Genomic DNA, 20,075 nt, shown 5'->3' on the forward strand with positions numbered 1-20,075 from the left:
TCGCAGCCATTCTCACCCTTCTCTGCCCTGCTCTATACCCCAGGGCCACATCAACGTGCCTCTTGTCTTCTGGCTTCTAGTTGCAATCACTCAGTGGGAGCACCAGCAGAATGGGGGAGGAAAGAAGAGTGAGGGTGGAGAATCTTTTCCCCTGGTTCTCTCCCTGCAGGATTGCTGTCCGATGACTGTTCCTTGACCAAAGGTCCCACAGACCTCTCTGTCTCCAGACCCTGGTGCTCCTTCCTCTGGCCTCTTCAGACATAAGACAGTAGTAGCTCCCACTGGCCCCAGTCCCAGGGAACTGCACTGTCCCTTGTGGTTTCCTCACTTCCTACGAACACCTTTATAAATAGTTCTTTTATTAAATTCTCAAATTACACAATTTGAGCACACCATCTGTTTCTTGTTGGACTGTGGTTTGATACAAGGTTATTTATAAAGATTAAAGTTTGGGAAACACTGACCCAAAGAAAATCCACCTATATTCCCAAAAGATCTCTCTGATCCCCCAAACTTTCCAGTTACCCAGAGAAGGCAATGGTAAGGGATGGTGAGTGGTACCATCTTCCTCCCCACCCTCCATCCCCTCTCTTATACCAAGCACTTCTTTCCAATTGCTACTTTTTAAAAAACATTTATTTATTTATTTGGCTGCCTTGGCTCTTAGTTGCGGCGCGCGGGGCTTAGTTGCCCTGCGGCATGTGGGATCTTAGTTCCCTAACGAGGGATCGAACCAACGTCCCCTGAATTGGAAGGCAGATTCTTAACCCCTGGTCCACCAGGAAAGTCCCACAATTGCTATTTTAATATAGAGAATTCAGCATCTACTGTTTTCTCCAATCCCACAGACTGTAAATCACCTTTTCTGTACATAACAGAATTCTGTACCAATAAAACAAACGATTCAGATATTCCATGGAGTTTTATTTGAAAAAAAAAAAAAAACAACCTTTTTCCTGTATATGTTTCTGTTGAATCCTAGGTACAGATGTCCAAGGATATGGGGCAATTGCAGTTAAGTATGAATAGGAAAGTTGAAATGGTGTCTCTGTAAGCTTCTTTAAATTCACAATGGAGATAAAGCTCTGTAAAATGAGCTCTCTCTCCTCTCTAAGGTAGCTAATTATGGGGAAAATAACCAAGACTTTTGTGTTCTTTCTTAGTAGTAATGGCTTAGAATAAGTTGAACCACCACCCCCAATCCAGGGAGATGTATCCTGCCCTTATATAACTATATACAGGTTATTTTCAGGTCATGAGAAACAGTCTCACTTGCTTGTAAGTTCACTGGCTCAGGTAAGCAGACGGTCCTTCTACTGCAAGAGAAGAGCAACAAGAGGGTGTGTCCTCAGGGCAGGTTCCTGATTGGTCGGGAGAGAGGGCCCAGAGTTGCGTGCGCCTGTGTTTCCGTGATGTCAGGTGAAAGAATTCTACAATCGTCTATGGGATGATTACTCTTGGATTACCACGAGCCCACTCCTGTTCTCTGAGGGCCAGGTGTGGTAAGACTAATACTCTAAATGCCTACTAGAGGTGGGGTAAAGGGGACAGGGATTCTGGATCCACACCCATGACTGACCAGTGGAGGCTAAAGAAGAGGAAATATGCAATGAGCAATGTTTGTTCCAATAAAATCTTACAGAGAAACTAAGTATAGCAGGTAATAAAACATATATGTATATATATAGATATATATTTTATATATATTGTATGTTATAATTATCTATACATATTTGATATGTATATTTCAGGTAAAATGGAGTTTCTTATATTAAAGTGGGGATGGGGAATTAAAGTCCAACCTCTTTGTCTTCTTAGCATCCCAACCCAAGATGGCCCTGCAGGAGGTTCAGGAAAACCCTGGGTCTTCTGTCACCTCCACATCAAGGAAGCTCATACCCGTGATGAGATTGCACCTCAACAAGTGTCACGTCTAAGGTCAGGATTGATCCTTGTGGGTGTGTCTGGGGCGGGGTAGATACGGGGCTTACTTGTCATGGACGGGCAAAGGAGCAGTGCAGAACATCCCAATAACGATAGTCCGGTCTTTTTTCCAAACTCGGTTGGAAGGCTGAAACTTGAGTTTCACCTGGTTTATCTGGCACTGAGGGCTGGGGTGAGCTATGATTCCTTTCCCGTGGCGTTGCTGTCTAGGTCTGTAAGAGAAAGGCAAAGTAACTTACTGCCGCACACGTTTGGCCTTTGCCTCCCCTTGGCTCCTAGGGGCTCTGCGGGTAGCCCGGTCGGTTAGTTCCTGGAAGGTGGGCTCCACGGTCCTCTGCATCACCCTCACCAGCCCCTCGGCCCACACCCTCACAGCTTTGAATGTGATGCAGGAAATAGGTGTTGCTTTTTGAAAATGAATAAGGGGACCCTGCAGCGAAATAGTAGCCCTTGGACTTTCACATCTGGAAAAGGGTCCTTGTTAGTGAAGATCTGAATTCTGATTGGTGAATATCTTCAGTGTCAGGTCCATCTACCTGGAAGTAGAGGCCTCTTCTAGGTTGTTCAGTTCCAAGAAGTTTGTGTGAGGACTACTCTATTTTAGACTGAGTATGAAAGTGTAGATGGAAACAAATGAACAAACAAACAACAGGCCTCGAAGCCAGACAGAGCTGTGGTGGAGTCCAGGTGTGGTCTCCTCCCAGCTGTGGCTTTGGAGTCACACAGCCCTAGGTCTAAGCAGCCACCCCCCCATCCCCTGCCCCCCTGTGCCCTGCTCTGGCCTGTTCCAGTCCCCTCTGGGCTCAGAAAGAGGGACTGTGAGAAAGAGGGAGAGCCCGGAAGGCGCTGCTTTCCCCTCTGCGGTGGCACTGGGTGTTGTCTAAAGTGAGCATGGTTTCCCTTTCCTTTCTGGCCTCTTCATACTGATGAAATGTCTTCTTTGTGTACTTTCTAACCAAGGATTAGTCATATAGTTTGTTTTGTCCTTTTGAGGAAGATTCGGTAAAACTTTGTTTAAAAGCTGTTCCATTTTCTTCCTTTCTCTCTCTTTTTTTTTTAGATTTCAAAAGTGTTTTGAAGTATTTCAGAGGAAAAAATAAGAAGATTATTCACTTTAAGAGTCTGCTTGGATGGAGAGCTTGCAAACTAGAAGGGCTACAAAGGACACTGTGAGTGAGTGGCCTGGGGACTTGGCCTGGGTAAATTTTCTCATTGGAAGGAAATCTTGGGGTTTCACAAAGTTATAGAAAGTAGGGGAAAGACCACACATAAACCCCCTCCCTTCTTTTAAATTTCTGTTCTGCAAGAGGAAACAAGAACCAAGGAATTGAAGATGATCATGTTCTGATAGCCTTCTTCAAAACAATGATGCAAATCTCTTTGGGGAGAAAAAAGAAGGAATCTGTGGATGTCCATTCTGATCACTCAGGGAGCTTCTAACAGTGTAGTGGTTGAAGCCATACCTGGAGATTCTACTGCTACTGGTCTGGAGTGGGGCTTGCTGTCAGTATTCTTTAAAGCTCTCCAGGTGGTTCTAACAAGCAGCCAGAGTTGTGTGTCATTGTCATGATTCCTGCCGGTGTCGGCTCATCTACCAGTGGGCTGGAAAGGTGATAAAAACACCCTTGCAGAAGTCACGTGACCTTGAACTGATCTAATGAAAATTACTCAGCTATAATCCGCAAGGCTCACGTGGGTACCCCAAGATCTTTGTGGGTGTCCTGACTGCCTGCTGTCCTGTGCCGTGCGGCCTGGGTGAGTTGGAACACTGCCTGGTGGGAGAGTGTCTGGGAGCCCAGACGTGAGCTCCTCCCAGCAGAAACTTGTCTTTCCCTGACAGCACAGTTAATATCCATCACTGTAGCCTGAGAAATGTTTCCAAACCCAAATCTGATCCCATCACTCTCCTGTTTAAAATTCCCAGCAGCTCTCCAAACTGCTCTCAGGATAAAACCCAAAATCCCTACCCTGTCCTTCCAGGCGTGGCATGGTCTGACCCTGACTTGCCCCTCCAGCCTCCTCTCCCCATGTCTGGTCCCACTGCTGTCTGCTCCCCATGTCATATCTCACTAACCCCTGGTCTGGGGGGAAGGATCCTCCAAATCCTTCAGATCTCAACTCAAACATTGTTTCTTCACACTTGGTCAGGCTCTATCTTATTTGTTCTCGTAGCTCCTGCCACTGCTGACAATTGTGCATTTCTGTGTATGGGCACTGGTCACGTCCCTGTTTGTGCTCCATCCATCCCCCTGCAAACCACACTTCTCAGGCTCCCCGGCACAGGTGGCACGCTGCTTCAGGCAGTGATTTGAAGGAGCTGCATTTCCTCCCTGCTTCCCACTCCTGCCAATCATTCCCACCCTGCACCCCCCATCCCATTCCTTGTTCTACCAACACCACCTGGCTTTGTCCCTCGAGCTCTGGGGTGGAGTGACTCCTTTTGCTGATCTCTGCATTGCCTCCCCATCCTTTTGGGTTTTCAGTTCTCCCCACACTTTTGTAATTAGCTCTTTGTGTTAATTTCCTTCTATTGGACTGCCTGGCTTGGGCTCTGGTTTCCAGGCTGAGCCCTGACTGAGACAGTGATCTATCTGATTAGTCTGTCTCCTGCTGCCTTGTGAGTAACTAACCAATGACTTTTTTTTTTTTTTTTTGCAGTACGTGGGCCTCTTACTGCTGTGGCCTCTCCCGTTGCGGAGCACAGGCTCCAGACGCGCAGGCTCAGCGGCCATGGCTCACTGGCCCAGCCGCTCCGCGGCACGTGGGATCCTCCTGGACCAGAGCACGAACCCGCGCTCCCTGCATCAGCAGGCGGACTCTCAACCACTGCGCCACCAGGGAAGCCCCCAATGACTTTTTAAAGAAACATGAACCACTGCTGCTGAGTTCCTGTCCCCTGCCAGGCTTGCGGCTCCCTGCAGTTGAGGCTCTCTGCCTGCTTACCTCTAGCCTGGTCTCACCAGCTGCGAGGCCCAAGTGTGACCCAACAAAGAAAGGAAATCAGCCCCAGTTCCAGGGATTGGCACCACTCAGCATCAACCCTGCTGGCCCTCACCTTGCACTCATTTGCTAACTGACCCTCTGCCTGAGAATCTGTTCTAGAAACCCATCTAGTACTGCTCCCCTCTCCTCCCATCCCTCCGCCCAGGAGTAGGTGCTTCCCAGGCTCTGGCCAGCCCTCCCTGGGCCAATGACTGAGGCCTTCCTACTTGCTGACATCCCTAATGCCCCCTGCCTGGATTCCTGATGCTGTTTCCTATCAGGGACCCAATCCCCAAACTCTCCCCACCTGTTGGGACGTTCCATTACTGCTGTCTGCCTGCTTGTCTGCTATTGTCTGAATACACTATACTTGGACCCCGTACTGATCCTGAACCTGGAACAGTTGCCCAGCCTGTGTCTGTGGGTCCATCTGTGGCAGGTGCCACCCTCACCCCCCTCCCCAGCTCAGCTGGCTCCACCCACCCATCAGTGATCACACAGTGCCTGTCCTGGCATATATGTGCATGTATGTAAATGGAAGGAGAGAAGCCAGCCATGTGGGACACTTACGTACATGGTGATCGTGACCGAGGAGGCGACACTGCTGCTAAGGAAGGTGACCGTGATGCAGGTGTCCTGGTTTCTCAGCTTCAGCAAGTAAAACTCCACAAGGCTGTGATGCACTAGGAAACCAAAGCAGAGCAGATAACTGGGCCAGAGGTCAGTGGGTGCAATGCACAACATGTCCCAGAGAGCAGCAGGGCAGTCAGGAAATCTTGCTCTCGCTCTTAGCAGCTGTGTGACCTGGAGCAGATTACCTGTTGTCGCAGGTTCTCAGCTTCCTCTAGTGTAAACTGGGATAATAAATTACGTACCCCACAGGTCTGAATGAGAATTAAATGAGTTAATGCATATAAAGTCCTTAGACAGTGCCCGTGCCTAGGAATCATTCAATACATGATAGTTTTTATTATTACTTGTAATCCTAGAATGTGCCACTCTTTGGCACTGTGTCACTCTTTGTTACCAACGAGTGACATTTTCCTGATGGTGTGATTTTGAAAGAACCAAAAAGGGTCTATCTTATACTAAACAATTAACTCATAAAATAGAGCAACGCCCCTCCCCTCCCTTAGCATACACCCTGTGTCAGGGAACCACCATGTGTGCAGGAGATGACTACTGCCCTCCCTGTGGTGGCTGGGTGCCTGTGTGGCATCTCCACCTGCTTGGGCAGCACAGACACTGAGGCTCTCAAAGCTGGTATTGTCGACACAGACTGGCTGAGCAGCCTGTCACCTCACAGAACATGATGAGGATTAAATGAGGTGATGGGGAGAAAACATTTCGGGTGAAACATTGCTCTACAAGAGAAAAGTAATATTGTGAGAAAAATGATTTTTTGGAGAAGATTCTCTGTCCATTCTGGTGCCTGCCTGGCAGAGGCCAAGGGTGACTGCAGGCCAAGAGTGCTGGGCGATGGGAGCTCAGTGCCATGATGGCTTGGGAGTGGGTGAGAGCGGGAGCTGCCAGGTGGGCTACCCGGTGGGTGCCCTGTACCTCCCACCCCCAGGAGAGGATGGGTCCAGCTCTGATGCTCAGAATGGAAGGCTCAGAAGAGGCAGGTCCGCTGAGGATTTGAACAGACACAGCCATACTTCTGGGGGAATGGGGAGGGAGTCTCACAACAAAAATGAAACAGTCAGAAAATGTATGGCCTGGTGAATTACCCTTAGCAGGGACCTAAAAATGCCTTTAACTTCCAGGTGTTCCTCAGGCTCCCTGGCTGTGCGGACAGAGAGGAGCTGCCGCTGGAAGTAGAAACGCGGTGTCTGGACAAAGTCCTCCCTCAGGCTGACCTAACTGAGAAATACAGCTGAAAAGAGCGGGTTCTTGGAAGAGGGGGCAGAGACACAAGTATGGAGGCAGATGATGACCTGGAAAAGGTAAAGGTTTTGGAGTCAGAAGACCTGGAGTTGAATGCTGACCTCTTCACCCACCCATTGTAGCCTTGGGCACCTCACTGCTCGGGGTTGGGTTCTCAGAGGAGCTGATACATGTGGAAAGCCCACAGATGACTCTTGTAACCCCCTTTATTCCTAAGAAGTAGCCACGTATTCTCTCTGGCATGAAGTTAGAAACACCCCCACCTCATCTCCCAAATTCTCCCATTGACAGAGGGAAGGGAGTTATTACTTACTGAGTTCCAGTCACTGTGCTGGTGATTGTCTGTGTACTATGTATTTTATTTTATCCTCACAATCGATTCTTTGAAATAGGTACTGTTATTTTTCCCATTTTCCACATAAGTATATAGAGGTTCAGAAAGGTTAAAAAAACTTGCTCCTGATGACACAGCTGGTAAATGGAGAAGTCGAGATTCAAATCCAGGTCTGGGTGACCACAGAGCCTGAGCTTCGGGCTCTGTCTCACACTTCACCAGGTCCTCTAGTTCCAGGAAGTTATAGCCACAAAGATCCCTCCACCAACCAACCAGACACCAGCTGATCAGAAAATCATTTAGAATTAGGGTGATCATATAATGTCCCCTCCAAACCAGCGTACTTCTACTCTGAACACACAATGAACCAGGATAACAGAATAACAAAATCAGGAAGTATAGTCAACCTAGTTAAAATGCAAATAGCATAGGGAAGGAGGATGGTTCGGCCTGTAATGTATGTCATAGATTCTAAGACGCCCATTTCTCTCACACTAAACATCTCTCACAATCGCTGGCATCTTAGCTTCAATGAAATGCAGTGGTTAGGAGCCATAGTAAAGAGCTGGAATATGTATATGAAGGTTCAGTATTCCTCGTGGACCCCGACCTAGGAGGGCTGCCAGAGTGGGAGACACATAGGATGGGCAATAAGGAGGGGGAAATGCATGCAGGTAGGAGAAATCCAAAAGGTACTCCCAAATACCACTCCAGAGAGAACCTACACTGGAAGGCAGGTTTCCATGGTGGGGTGGGGAGGAATGAGGACCAGTGTACCGACAGTAAGGTAAGATGCCGCCAAGTTTTCATCCATAGAGCAGTGGTTTGGGCTACCTCTGAAAAGTTTTGGTTCTATCTAAGACCAGTAGCTGCTGTCCCCCACCTCTCCCTTCCCATGACATTTTTGCCCCAGGTCTTCACCTCCCACTTCAGCTTCCATGCTGGGCTGGACACAGCCCAAGACGGAGCCCTGGACTCAGCTGGACAGCACACTGGCAGAGCTGAGCAGCTCATTTGCCTGCACTCACCGCAATATGGAGCCGTGGAAGTGGTCAGGAGGTAGACCTTCACTTCCTTGGGAAGTGGCTCTATCTTAACACCACCTTGTTCCACCAGCCCTGGAGATAGGGAAGCAAAGACAGCAGAGCCCTGAGGAGGCCATTTCAGGGCTCCACAGCACCCAGCCATGTATCGATTAATTCATGCACCCATTCATTCCACAGACAACTCCACTGTATACTCATGATGTGCCGTGCCCTGCGGTGAGTCCTGGGATACAAGCGACCCCATCCAGATGGGAATACACATACAGGTAGACAACAAATACATTCTGCAGATTGTCTGGTCCATTCCCAGGGAGTATTTATAAGAAATTTGAAATGACGTCTTCAACTTGCAAAACAATCTATATGACAGTTGTTTTAGTGGCATTTGTATCCTGTGCACTGGAGCACAGGGAGGTGCTTGAGCTGAAGAATAGTGGTTGACAAGTCAGAGAAGGGCATTCCAGGCAGAAAGAACTGTCTGGGCAAAGGGACACAGGGTGAGGAGACATGAAATACTCTTGGCAGTATGAGTAGTTAGCATCCCTGTGGTGTTTGGAAAAAAGGGAAAGTCTAGCGAGAGATGAGGCGGGGCAGTGTGAAGTGGTTGTTAAACCATCCAGTCCATCACATCTGTGGGAAACAGTGACATATGCCCGATGAGTAGGAAGTAATATTGATTCGCTTTATTATGGGAAACCACCCCTACTTTAACATTTTGTCAAGCTGATATTCATTTCATTTCTATAAGCAATGGCAGGCTGCTGTGGTTCTGAGTGGCAGCCAGGAGTGGGAAGTGGGAGAGTGAGGGAGGGGGAAGACCCATTTACACTACCCAGGCGTTTTCCTGGAGCCCTCCACACTGGATGACCCCAGGATTTTCACAGCCATGATCGGCACAGGGTGAGTTGAGGCTGGAGCCTCAGCCTTCCTAAGCCCTTCTCTCCAGACTGGCCTGGATCATCCAGGAGTGTGCCCAGGCCACTCGGCAGTTAGGCATCCCTCCAGCCGGGATGTGGTCTCCCACCTCTAAGGTGGGCACAGTGTGCCAGCCTTGGGGATTTACAGCCTATCAGGAATTGGAGAATGGCTGGCCTGGCGAGGAAGACCTATGGTGAGCATCGGGTCTGAGAGTGGGTACAGACAATCTGGACTATACCAGTGCTTCTGGAGAGCATCTTGAGGCTGGACTTACATGCCAGTGCCTGTGTGTGTGTGTGTGTGTGTGTGTGTGTGTGTGAGGGTTGTGGGCAGAGCCAGTATGGCATCAGGCAGCGGTATAGAGGGTGAGGGGTGGGACGCAGAGAGCTAAACACCACCTTCCAGGTGAGGACAGGCTGAACGACTCATTGCTTAAGTTTTCTTTACCCTGCTCGGGTAGACCTCTTGACCATAGGAGATCAGGACTTAAAGAGGTGACAAGACTTGAACTTTCCCCAAACTGTCAAAGGAAGCCAAAGGGGTAGTGTTTACCGATCCTTGGACAGGAAAGCAGAAAAGGGTTGAAACAATCCAGACAGTGTCCAGCAAGGAAGACCTTGTAGCTGGTACAAGGAAAGGCCATCAATGGACAGGAATTCTCCAGGGCGCTGATGTAGATGTGCACAGCCCTCATGTGATCACAGATCAGATAACTGTAGCCTGAACAGGGCAAAAAGAACACAACGAAGGTTTCAGTTCAAGACAAATGGAAACTCCCTCCATGCTACTTACTGTAATTTTATTGAATTTTATACTCCAACAGGCTATAAATACACGGGATGTCCCTGGAGCCACATTTTTAAAATATTAATGAACATGGTTACTACACTCTCACTTTTCTTTTTAACTTTCCTGGGTAACTTAGTTAATTTACCAAGAAAATTGTTTACATACACACCCATTCTTCCACGATCATAAAAACTCTCTTTCAGAAAATGGGAACATACAGAGAGCTGGTGATCCCAACCCTCCCTCTCAAAACGGATATCTGTCTGCACATTTTTACCTTCTTCAGCATCACCCACACAACCAATTTTTTACAACCTCATTATACACAACCCAGCAACAAGACAATCAAGGGAGTCCCCCGCAGTTCACAGTCCATCTATGAAAGCCAATGCGTTAGACCTTCAAGATGGCAGAGTAAGACGTGGAGATCAACTTCCTCCCCACAAATAAATCAAAAATACATCTACATGTGGAACAACTCCTGTAGAACACCTACTGAACGCTGGCAGAAGACCTCAGACTTCCCAAAAGGCAAGAAACTCCCCACGTACCTGGGTAGGGCAAAAGAAAAAAGAAAAGATGGAGACAAAAGAGTAGGGATGGGACCTGCCCCTCGGGAAGGGATCTGTGAAGGAGGAAACGTTTCCACACACTAGGAAGCCCCTTCACTGGAGGAGACGGAGGGTGGTGGGAGGGGAAGCTTTGGAGCCACAGAGGAGAGCGCAACAAGAGGGGTGCAGAGGGCACAATGGAGAGATTCTCGTACAGAGGATCGGTGCCAACCAGCACTCACCAGTCTGAGGGGCTTGTCTGCTCACCTGCCGGGACGGGTCAGGGCTGGGAGCTGAGGCTCAGGCTTAGGTTAGTTCCCAGGGAGAGGACTGGGGTTGGCTGCGTGAACACAGCCTGAAGGGGCTAGTGCACCACAGCTAGCCGGGAGGGAGTCCGGGAAGAAGTCTGGAACTGCCTAAGAGGCAAGAGACCATTGTTTCGGGAATTCAGAGCACTGCCTAATCGAGCTCCAGAGATGGGCGCGAGCCTCGGCTATCAGCACAGACCCCAGAGACGGGCATGAGACACTAAGGCTGCTGCCGCAGCCATCAAAAAGCCTATGTGCAAGCACACGTCACTATCCACACCTCCCCTCCCGGGAGCCTGTGCAGCCACCACTGCCAGGGTCCCATGATCCAGGGACAACTTCCCCGGGAGAACACATGGTGCGCCTCTGGCTGTTGCAATGTCACACTGGCCTCTGCTGCTACAGGCTCACCCTGCATTCCAATTATGACTACTGTACCCCTCCCTCCCCCCAGCATGAGACAGCCAGAGCCCCCTGATCAGCCGCTGCTTTAACCCCCTCCTGTCTGGGCAGGGAACAGATGCCTGAGGGCGACTTACACGCGGGGCCAAAACCAAAGCTGAACCCCAGGAGCTGTGCAAACAGAAAGGGAAATTTCTCTGTGCAGCCTCAGCAGCAGAAGATTAAATCCCCACAATCAACTTGAGGTTCCCTACATCTGTGGAATACCTGAATAGACAACGAATCAACAAAAAATTGAGGCGGTGGACTTTGGGAGCAACTGTAGACTTGGGGTTTGCTGTCTGTGACTGATTTGTTTCTGATTTTTATATTTATCTTAGTATAGAGTTTAGCACTTGTTATCATTGGTGGATCTGTTTATTGGTTTGGTTGCTCTCTTGTTTTTATTATTATTATTTTATTACTTTTTAAAAATATATTTTTTTATTATTTTTTCTTTCTTTCTTTTTTTCTCCCTTTTCTTCTGAGGTGTGTGGCTGACAGGGTCTTGGTGCTCTGGCCTGGTGTCAGGCCTGAGGCTCTGAGGTGGGAGAGCTGAGTTCAGGACACTGGACCACCAGAGACCTCCTGGCCCCACATAATATCAATTGGCGAGAACTCCCCAAGAAATCTCCATCTCAATGCTAAAACCCTGTTCCACCCAACGGAGCTGGGCATGGCATAGGGCATCCAGCAAGCTCCAGTGCTAGACGTCCCATGCCAAACAACTAGCAAGACAGGAACAAAACCCAACCCATTAGCAGAGAGGCTGCCTAAAATCATACTAAGTTCACAGACACCACAAAACACACCACCGTACACAGCCTTGCCCACCAGAAAGACAAGATCCAGCCCCACTCACCAGAACACAGGCACCAGTCCCCTCCACCAGGAAGCCTACACAAGCCACTGGACCAAGCTCACCCACTGAGCATAGACACCAAAAACAACAGGAACTATGTACCTGCAGCCTGCAAAAAGGAGACCCCAAACACAGTAAGTTAAACAAAATGAGAAAACAGGTATATGCAGCAGATGAAGGAGCAAGGTAAAAACCCACCAGACCAAACAAATGAAGAGGAAACAGGCAGTCTACCTGAAAAAGAATTCAGAGTAATGATAGTAAAGATGATCCAAAATCTTGGAAATAGAAGGCAGAAAATACAAGAAACAAGAAGAACTAAAGAGCAAACAAACAATAATGAACAACACAATAAATGAAATTTAAAATTCCCTAGAAGGAATCAATAGTAGAATAACTGAGGCAGAAGAATGGATAAGGGACCTGGAAGATAAAATAGTGGAAATAACTACCATAGAGCAGAATAAAGAAAAAAGAATAAAAAGAATTGAGGACAGTCTCAGAGACCTCTGGGACAACATTAAATGTGCCAACGTTCAAATTATAGGGGTCCCAGAAGAAGAAGACAAAAAAAAAAAGGGTCTGAGAAAATATTTGAAGAGATTATAGTTGAAAACTTCCCTAATATGGGAAAGGAAATAGTTAAGTCCAGGAAGTGCAGAGAGTCCCATACAGGATAAATCAAAGGAGAAACACGCCAAGACACATATGAATCAAATTATCAAAAATTAAATGCAAAGAAAAAATATTAAAAGCAACAAGGGAAAAGCAACAAATAACATACAAGAGAATCCCCATAAGGTTAACAGCTGATCTGTCAGTAGAAATTCTGCAAGCCAGAAGGGAGTGGCATGACATATTTAAAGTGATGAAAGGGAAAAACCTACAACCAAGATTACTCTACCCAGCAAGTATCTCATTCAGATTTGATGGAGAAATTAAAATCTTTACAGACAAACAAAAGTTAAAAGAATTCAGCACCACCAAACCAGCTCTACAACAAATGCTAAAGGAACTTCTCTAGGCAGGAAACACAAGAGAAGGAAAAGACCTACAACAACAAACCCAGAGCAATTAAGAAAATGGTAATGGGAACATACGTATCAATAATTACCTTAAATGTAAGTGGATTAATTGCTCCAACCAAAAGACATAGACTGGCTGAATGGATACAAAAACAAGACCTGTATATATGCTGTCTACAAGAGACCCACTTCAGACCTAGAGACACATACAGACCGAAAGTGAGGGGTTGGAAAAAGATATTCCATGCAAATGGAAATCAAAAGAAAGCTGGAGTAGCAATTCTCATATCAGACAAAATAGACTTTAAAATAAAGCCTATTACAAAAGACAAAGAAAGACACTACATAATGATCAAGGGATCAATCCAAGAAGAAGATATAACAATTGTAAATATTTATGCACCCAACATAGGAGCACCTCAATACATAAGGCAAATGCTAACAGCCATAAAAGGGGAAACCGACAGTAACACAATTGTAGTAGGGGACTTTAACACCCCACTTTCACCAATGGACAGATCATCCAAAATAAAAATAAATAAGGAAACACAAGGTTTAAATGACACATTAAACAAGATGGACTTAATTGATATTCATAGGACATTCCATCCAAATACAACAGAATACACTTTCTTCACATGTGCTCATGGAACATTTTCCATGACAGATCATATCTTGGGTCACAAATCAAGCCTTGGTAAATTTAAGAAAGTTGAAATTGTATTAAGTATCTTTTCCAATCACAACGCTATGAGACTAGCTATCAATTACAGGGGAAAAAATATAAAAAATACAAACACATGGAGGCTAAACAATATGCTACTGACTAACCAAGAGATCACTGAAGAAATCAAAGAGGAAATAAAAAAATACCTAGAAACGAATGACAATGAAAGCACGATGACCCAAAACCTATGGGATGCAGCAAAAGCAGTTCTAAGAGGGAAGTTTATAGCAATACAATCCTACCTCAGGAAACAAAAAAAATCTCAAATTAACATCCTAACCTTACACCTAAAGCAATTAGAGAAAGAAGAACAAAAAACCCCAAAGTTAGCAGAAGGAAAGAAATCATAAAGATCAGATCAGAAATAAATGAAAAAGAAATGAAGGAAACAATGGCAAAGATCAATAAAACTAAAAGCTGGTTCTTTGAGAAGATAAACAAAATTGATAAACCATTAGCCAGACTCATCAAGAAAAACAGGGTCAAGACTCAAATCAACAGAATTAGAAATGAAATAGTAGAAGTAACAACTAACACTGCAGAAATACAAAGAATCATGAGGGATTACTACACGCAACTCTATGCCAATAAAATGGACAACCTGGAAGAAATGGACAAATTCTTAGAAAAGCATAACCTTCCGAGACTGAACCAGGAAGAAATAGAAAATATAAACAGATGAATCACAAGCACTGAAATTGAAACTGTGATTAAAAATCTTCCAACAAACAAAACCCCAGGACCAGATAGCTTCACAGGTGAATTCTATCAAACATTTAGAGAAGAACTAAGACCTATCCTTCTCAAACTCTCCCAAAATATAGCAGAAGGAGGAACACTCCAAAACTCATTCTACAAGGCCACCATCACCCTTATACCTAAACCAGACAAAGATGTCACAAAAAAAGAAAACTTCAGACCAATATCACTGATGAACATAGATGCAAACATCCTCAGCGAAATACTTGCAAACAGAATCCAACAGCACATTAAAAGGATCATACACCATGATCAAGTGGGATTTATCCCAGGAATGCAAGGATTCTTCAGTATATGCAAATCAACCAATGTGATACACTATATTAACAAATTGAAGGATAAAAACCTATGATAATCTCAATAGATGCAGAAAAAGCTTTCCACAAAATTCAACACCCATTTATGATAAAAACTCTCCAGAAAGTAGGCACAGAGGGAACTTACCTCAACATAATAAAGGCCATATATGACAAACCCACAGCCAACATTGTTCTCAATGGTGAAAAACTGAAATCATTTCCTCTAAGATCAGGAGCAAGACAAGTTTGCCCACACTCACCACTATTATTCACCATAATTTTGGAAGTTTTAGCCACAGCAATCAGAGAAGAAAAAGAAATAAAAGGAATCCAAATTGGAAAAGAAGAAATAAAACTGTCACTATTTGTAGATGACATGATGCTATACATAGAGAGCCCTAAAGATGCTACCAGAAAACTACTAGAGCTAATCAATGAATTTGGTAAAGTAGCAGGATACAAACTTAATGCACAGAAATCTCTTGCATTCCTATACACTAATGATGAAAAATCTGGAAGAGAAATTAAGGAAACACTTCCATTTACCACTGCAACAAAAAGAATAAAATACCTAGGAATAAACCTAACTTAGGAGACAAAAGACCTGTATGCAGAAAACTATAAGACACTGATGAAAGAAATTAAAGACGATACAAACAGATGGAGAGATATACCATGTTCTTGGATTGGAAGAATCAACATTGTGTAAATGACTATACTTCCCAAAGCAATCTACAGATTCAAAGCAATCCCTATCCAACTATCAATGGCATTTTACACAGAACTAGAACAAAAAATTTCACAATTTGTATGGAAACACAAAAGACCCTGAATAGCCAAAGCAAACTTGAGAAAGAAAAATGGAGCTGGAGGAATCGGGCTCGCTGACTTCAGACTATACTACAAAGCTACAGTAATCAAGACATTATGGTAGTGGCACAAAAACAGAAATATAGATCAATGGTACAGGATAGAAAGCCCAGAGATAAACCCACACACATATGGTCACCTTGTTTTTGATAAAGGAGGCAAGAGTATACAATGGAGAAAAGACAGCCTCTTCAATAAGTGGTGCTGGGAAAACTGGACAGCTACATGTAAAAGAATGAAATTAGAACACTCCCTAGCACCATACTCAAAAATAAACTCAAAAATGGATTAAAGACCTAAATATAAGGGCAGACACTACAAAACTCTTTGGGGAAAACACAGGCAGAACACTCTATGACATAAATCACAGCAAGATCCTTTATGATTCATCTCCTAGAGAAATGGAAATATAAACAAATGGGACCTAATGAAACAAAAGCTTTTGCACAGCAAAGGAAACCATAAACAAGACGAAAAGAGAACCCTCAGAATGGGAGAAAATATTTACAAAAAAAGCGACTGACAAAGGATTAATCTCCAAAATATACAAGCAGCTCATGCAGCTCAATATCAAAAAAACAAAAAACCCAATCCAAAAATGGGCAGAAGACCTAAGTAGATATTTCTTCAAAGTAGATATACAGATTGCCAACAAACACATGAAAGGATGCTCAACATCACTAATCATTAGAGAAATGCAAATCAAAACTACAATGAGGTATCACCTCACACTGGTCAGAATGGCCATCATCAAAAAATCTACAAACAATAAATGTTGGAGAGGGTGTGGAGAAAAGAGAACCCTCTTGCACTTCTGGTGGGAATGTAAATTGATACAGCCACTGTGGAGAACAGTATGGAGGTTCCTTAAAAAACTAAAAGTAGAACTACCATATGACCCAGCAGTCCACTACTGGGCATATACCCTGAGAAAACCAAAATTCAAAAAGAATCGTGTACCACAATGTTCATTGCAGCTCTATTTACAATAGCCCGGAGATGGAAGCAACCTACTTGTCCATCGACAGATGAATGGATAAAGAAGATGTGGCACATATATACAATGGAATATTACTCAGCCATTAAAAGAAACAAAAATTGAGTTATTTGTAGTGAGGTGGATGGATCTGGAGTCTGTCATACAGAGTGAAGTAAGTCAGAAAGAGAAAAACAAATATCGTATGCTAACATATATATATGGACTCTAAAAAAAAGAAAAGGTTCTAATGAGCTTGGGGCAGGACAGGAATAAAGACACAGACGTAGAGAATGGACTTGAGGACATGGGGAGGGGGAAGGGTAAGCTGGGACGAAGTGAAAGAGTGGCATGGACATATATACACTACCAAATGTAAAATAGATAGCTAGTGGGAAGTAGGTAGCTACATCACACAGGGAGATCAGCTCAGTGCTTTGTGACCACCTAGAGGGGTGGGATAGGGAGGGTGGGAGTTAGATGCAAGAAGGAGGGGATATGGGGATATATGTATACATATAGGTGATTCACTTTGTCATATAGCAGAAACTAACACAACATTGTAAAGCAATTATACTCCAATAAAGATGTTAAAAAAAAAAAAGAAAGGGGAAAGCTTGGTGTGTAAGCACATTCATTGTATTATTATTAACAACAATAATAAAAATTGGAACCAACCTAAAAAAAAAAAAAAAGAAAGCCAGTGTGTTGAGGTTCACCTCACCAAGTGACTGATACACTGAATTTGCCAAATGTCCCAATATAACAAACACTTGGCTTTCTGGTTATTGTTGTTGTTGACTATTTTATTTTATTTTATTGAATTTTATTTTATTTTATTTTTATACAGCAGGTTCTTATTAGTTATCTATTTTATACATATTAGTGTATATATGTCAATCCCAATCTCCCAGTTCATCACACCACCATCACCACCACCCACCCCCACTTTCCCCCTTTTGTGGACTATTTTAAAATTTGTAATAATTCACACTGAATCAATTTGCTGGGGCTAAGAGATCTATAATGAGCCATAACTCCAGGGTTTAGGGTCTTCAGACTCTTCTTTCACCTTGGGACCCCCTCTCTGGGACCAGAACCAAGTCTGAGCTGCTTGCTGACTTTCCTTTCCCCCAGAGTTGGAACACTGTCTATGGTCAACCTCCTTCTAGCTACAAGAGGGAGCTGGGAGACACAAACTAAACCCTTCTCAGATTGTGTTATGAAGAAAAAAAAAAGCGGCCAATTTAAATGCCAAAGAAATTTTCAAAAAGCCATTAAAATCAAACCATCCCATCTGATCAGAATTGCTGAAAATTTTTATGAATTGTTAAAAGAAACATGTTTTTGGAAAATCAGTAAAGTTGGTAAGTTTGGATTAGTGGTTACTCAACACAGTTGTCAAAAGAATCCTTAAAATGTTAAAATTTTGGTAAAGCAGGAAAAGGTTAAAAACATAGTAATCAAAAATCAAAATAAAATTCCCATATGAAATGTTGATAGGTTGGCTATATTCATAAGAATATAAGAAGACTACACAATCCTTAACGCTTAGCTGCTTTTTTTTTTTTTTTTTTTTTTTTTGCGGTACGCGGGCCTCTCACTGCTGTGGCCTCTCCCATAGCGGAGCACAGGCTCCGGACGCGCAGGCTCAGTGGCCATGGCTCACGGACCCAGCCGCTCCACGGCATGTGGGATCTTCCTGGGCCGGGCACGAACCCACATTCCCTGCATCGGCAGGTGGACTCTCAACCACTGTGCCACCAGGGAAGCCACAACGCTTAGCTTTTGATAAATTTAAAATTATGCTAAGAATATATTCAATTAATATACCCAAAAAGAACATTCCAGAAGAATAAATTTAGAAGAGAAGAAATGCATATTCACTGAATGTATTCAAGAAGATTATCTTGAAAGCAATTTTAGAGAACTTGAATTTAGTTAGTTTGGGGAAATGGTCATGCAGTGAATTGACCCTTCAGCTAGCAGCTTTGGGCACATCAGTCTGTTTCTGCCACAGCGAGGCTCTGCAGAGGATGTAGCCACTGTGGACTCTGCCACAAAGTGGGGCCCGGGAAGAAGAGAAGTTATTGGCTTGAGTGACGTTGGATCACAGCAGGGCCTAAGAAGTGGGGAGGGAGCCTAAATATGGAGCAGGCTTTTAATTTCAGGCACTCCTCCCCTAGAATACCTGGGCTCCAAAGACATCCATTTAATAAGTGCTGAGTAAGCTTGATGGGACACAGCAAAGGATACTGTAAGGAAGACCCCCTATGGCCCATACTGGCTGACTCAACACAAAGCCTGTTGGTAAATTCCAGTCTCTGGGGCAGCCACACATCAACTCTCTCTGGCTTTCTGACCTGCGGAAATGGAGGTGGGACAGCCGGGTTGGTCTTGGCCTCCGTTGACGTAGTAGTCCACATGTCCAACAGGAATCCGAATACCCAAATCTGCAAGGAGGCAGAACCCCGTTACCCTCTTACTGCAGGGGCCTATTTTCCAGGTCCCATAGCAAGGTCCACCAGCTGCAGAGCCTGAGGTCTGACCTTGGGGGCCCACCCCCCTCTCTGTGCCCACTTCATTCCTAAGTGCTGGGAGACTACAGAACTAGCCCTCAGATGGTTTTCTAAACAGGTTTTGCCGTGCTGAAAGGAAGCTAAGAATAAATTTATAAGAAGATACTCATATTTGCCTAATAAAATCAAGAAAAATATCCCTTAATATAAGTTTTTATGAATCAGTACATGTTATAAGAAGTTCGGTAAATTTCCTTGTTGAATAGTTTCTATTTGGCTACAAGTGATAGTTCAGATATGTGTGTGTGGGACCACATTTCCAGTCTCCCACATATTTTTGTGCTTTCATGACTGAGCAGAAATGTAATCTGGCTACAAAGAGATGAGTTTGAGAGGCTGTAGCCTGCATCTCATCATTGTGGCTGTATCTGACCCCTCAGACTTGGTCAGATTCAGCTGCCAAAGACCCTGATTTTCTTGTTCGTATTATCTATCACAGTTGTAAGCAACTGAGCGTGTATTATTTGCTTAACGTCATCTATCCAGGGGTTAAGTGATGACCTAGAATTCATCCTCTCCCATCATCTGTCGGGTCAGCTCTACCTCCAAAATATATTTTGAGTCTTTCTACTTCTTTCCATCTCTACCGCCACCACCTTCGCCCATGCCACTATCGTCCCCCTCACCCAGGCCAGCACCGCAAACACCCTCCAGTGAGCCTTCCCTTACTGCCCACTGGCAGTCCATTCTCTGCCCAGCAGCCAGAGTATTCTTTTAAGGAAATCCAAATCGCCGCCCTCTTCTCCCTGATCATAGAATAAAGTTTAAACTCCTCGCC

The 20,075-nt window shown here is 44.7% G+C and overlaps 1 protein-coding gene across 2 annotated transcripts in view; it reads right to left on the reverse strand.

The window, feature by feature from the left end:
* Positions 1-866: 866 nt before the first annotated feature.
* The window catches only part of PLA1A (phospholipase A1 member A), a 31,488-nt gene continuing 12,279 nt past the window's right edge, over positions 867-20,075 (reverse strand). The window contains exons 6-11 of one of the 2 annotated variants that reach the window (XM_065876457.1): positions 19,082-19,171; positions 9,664-9,831; positions 8,176-8,265; positions 5,501-5,609; positions 1,992-2,156; positions 867-1,316 (exon numbers count right to left, since the gene is read on the reverse strand). In XM_065876457.1, the coding sequence (XP_065732529.1) occupies positions 1,232-1,316; positions 1,992-2,156; positions 5,501-5,609; positions 8,176-8,265; positions 9,664-9,831; positions 19,082-19,171 (707 nt within the window). In that variant the 3' untranslated portion in view covers positions 867-1,231. The remainder of the gene's footprint in view (positions 1,317-1,991; positions 2,157-5,500; positions 5,610-8,175; positions 8,266-9,663; positions 9,832-19,081; positions 19,172-20,075) is intronic. The other variant, XM_065876459.1, reaches the window with a different exon arrangement.

This window comes from Phocoena phocoena, chromosome 4 (assembly GCF_963924675.1).
Source record: "Phocoena phocoena chromosome 4, mPhoPho1.1, whole genome shotgun sequence".
In the NCBI taxonomy this organism is placed as follows: domain Eukaryota; kingdom Metazoa; phylum Chordata; class Mammalia; order Artiodactyla; family Phocoenidae; genus Phocoena; species Phocoena phocoena.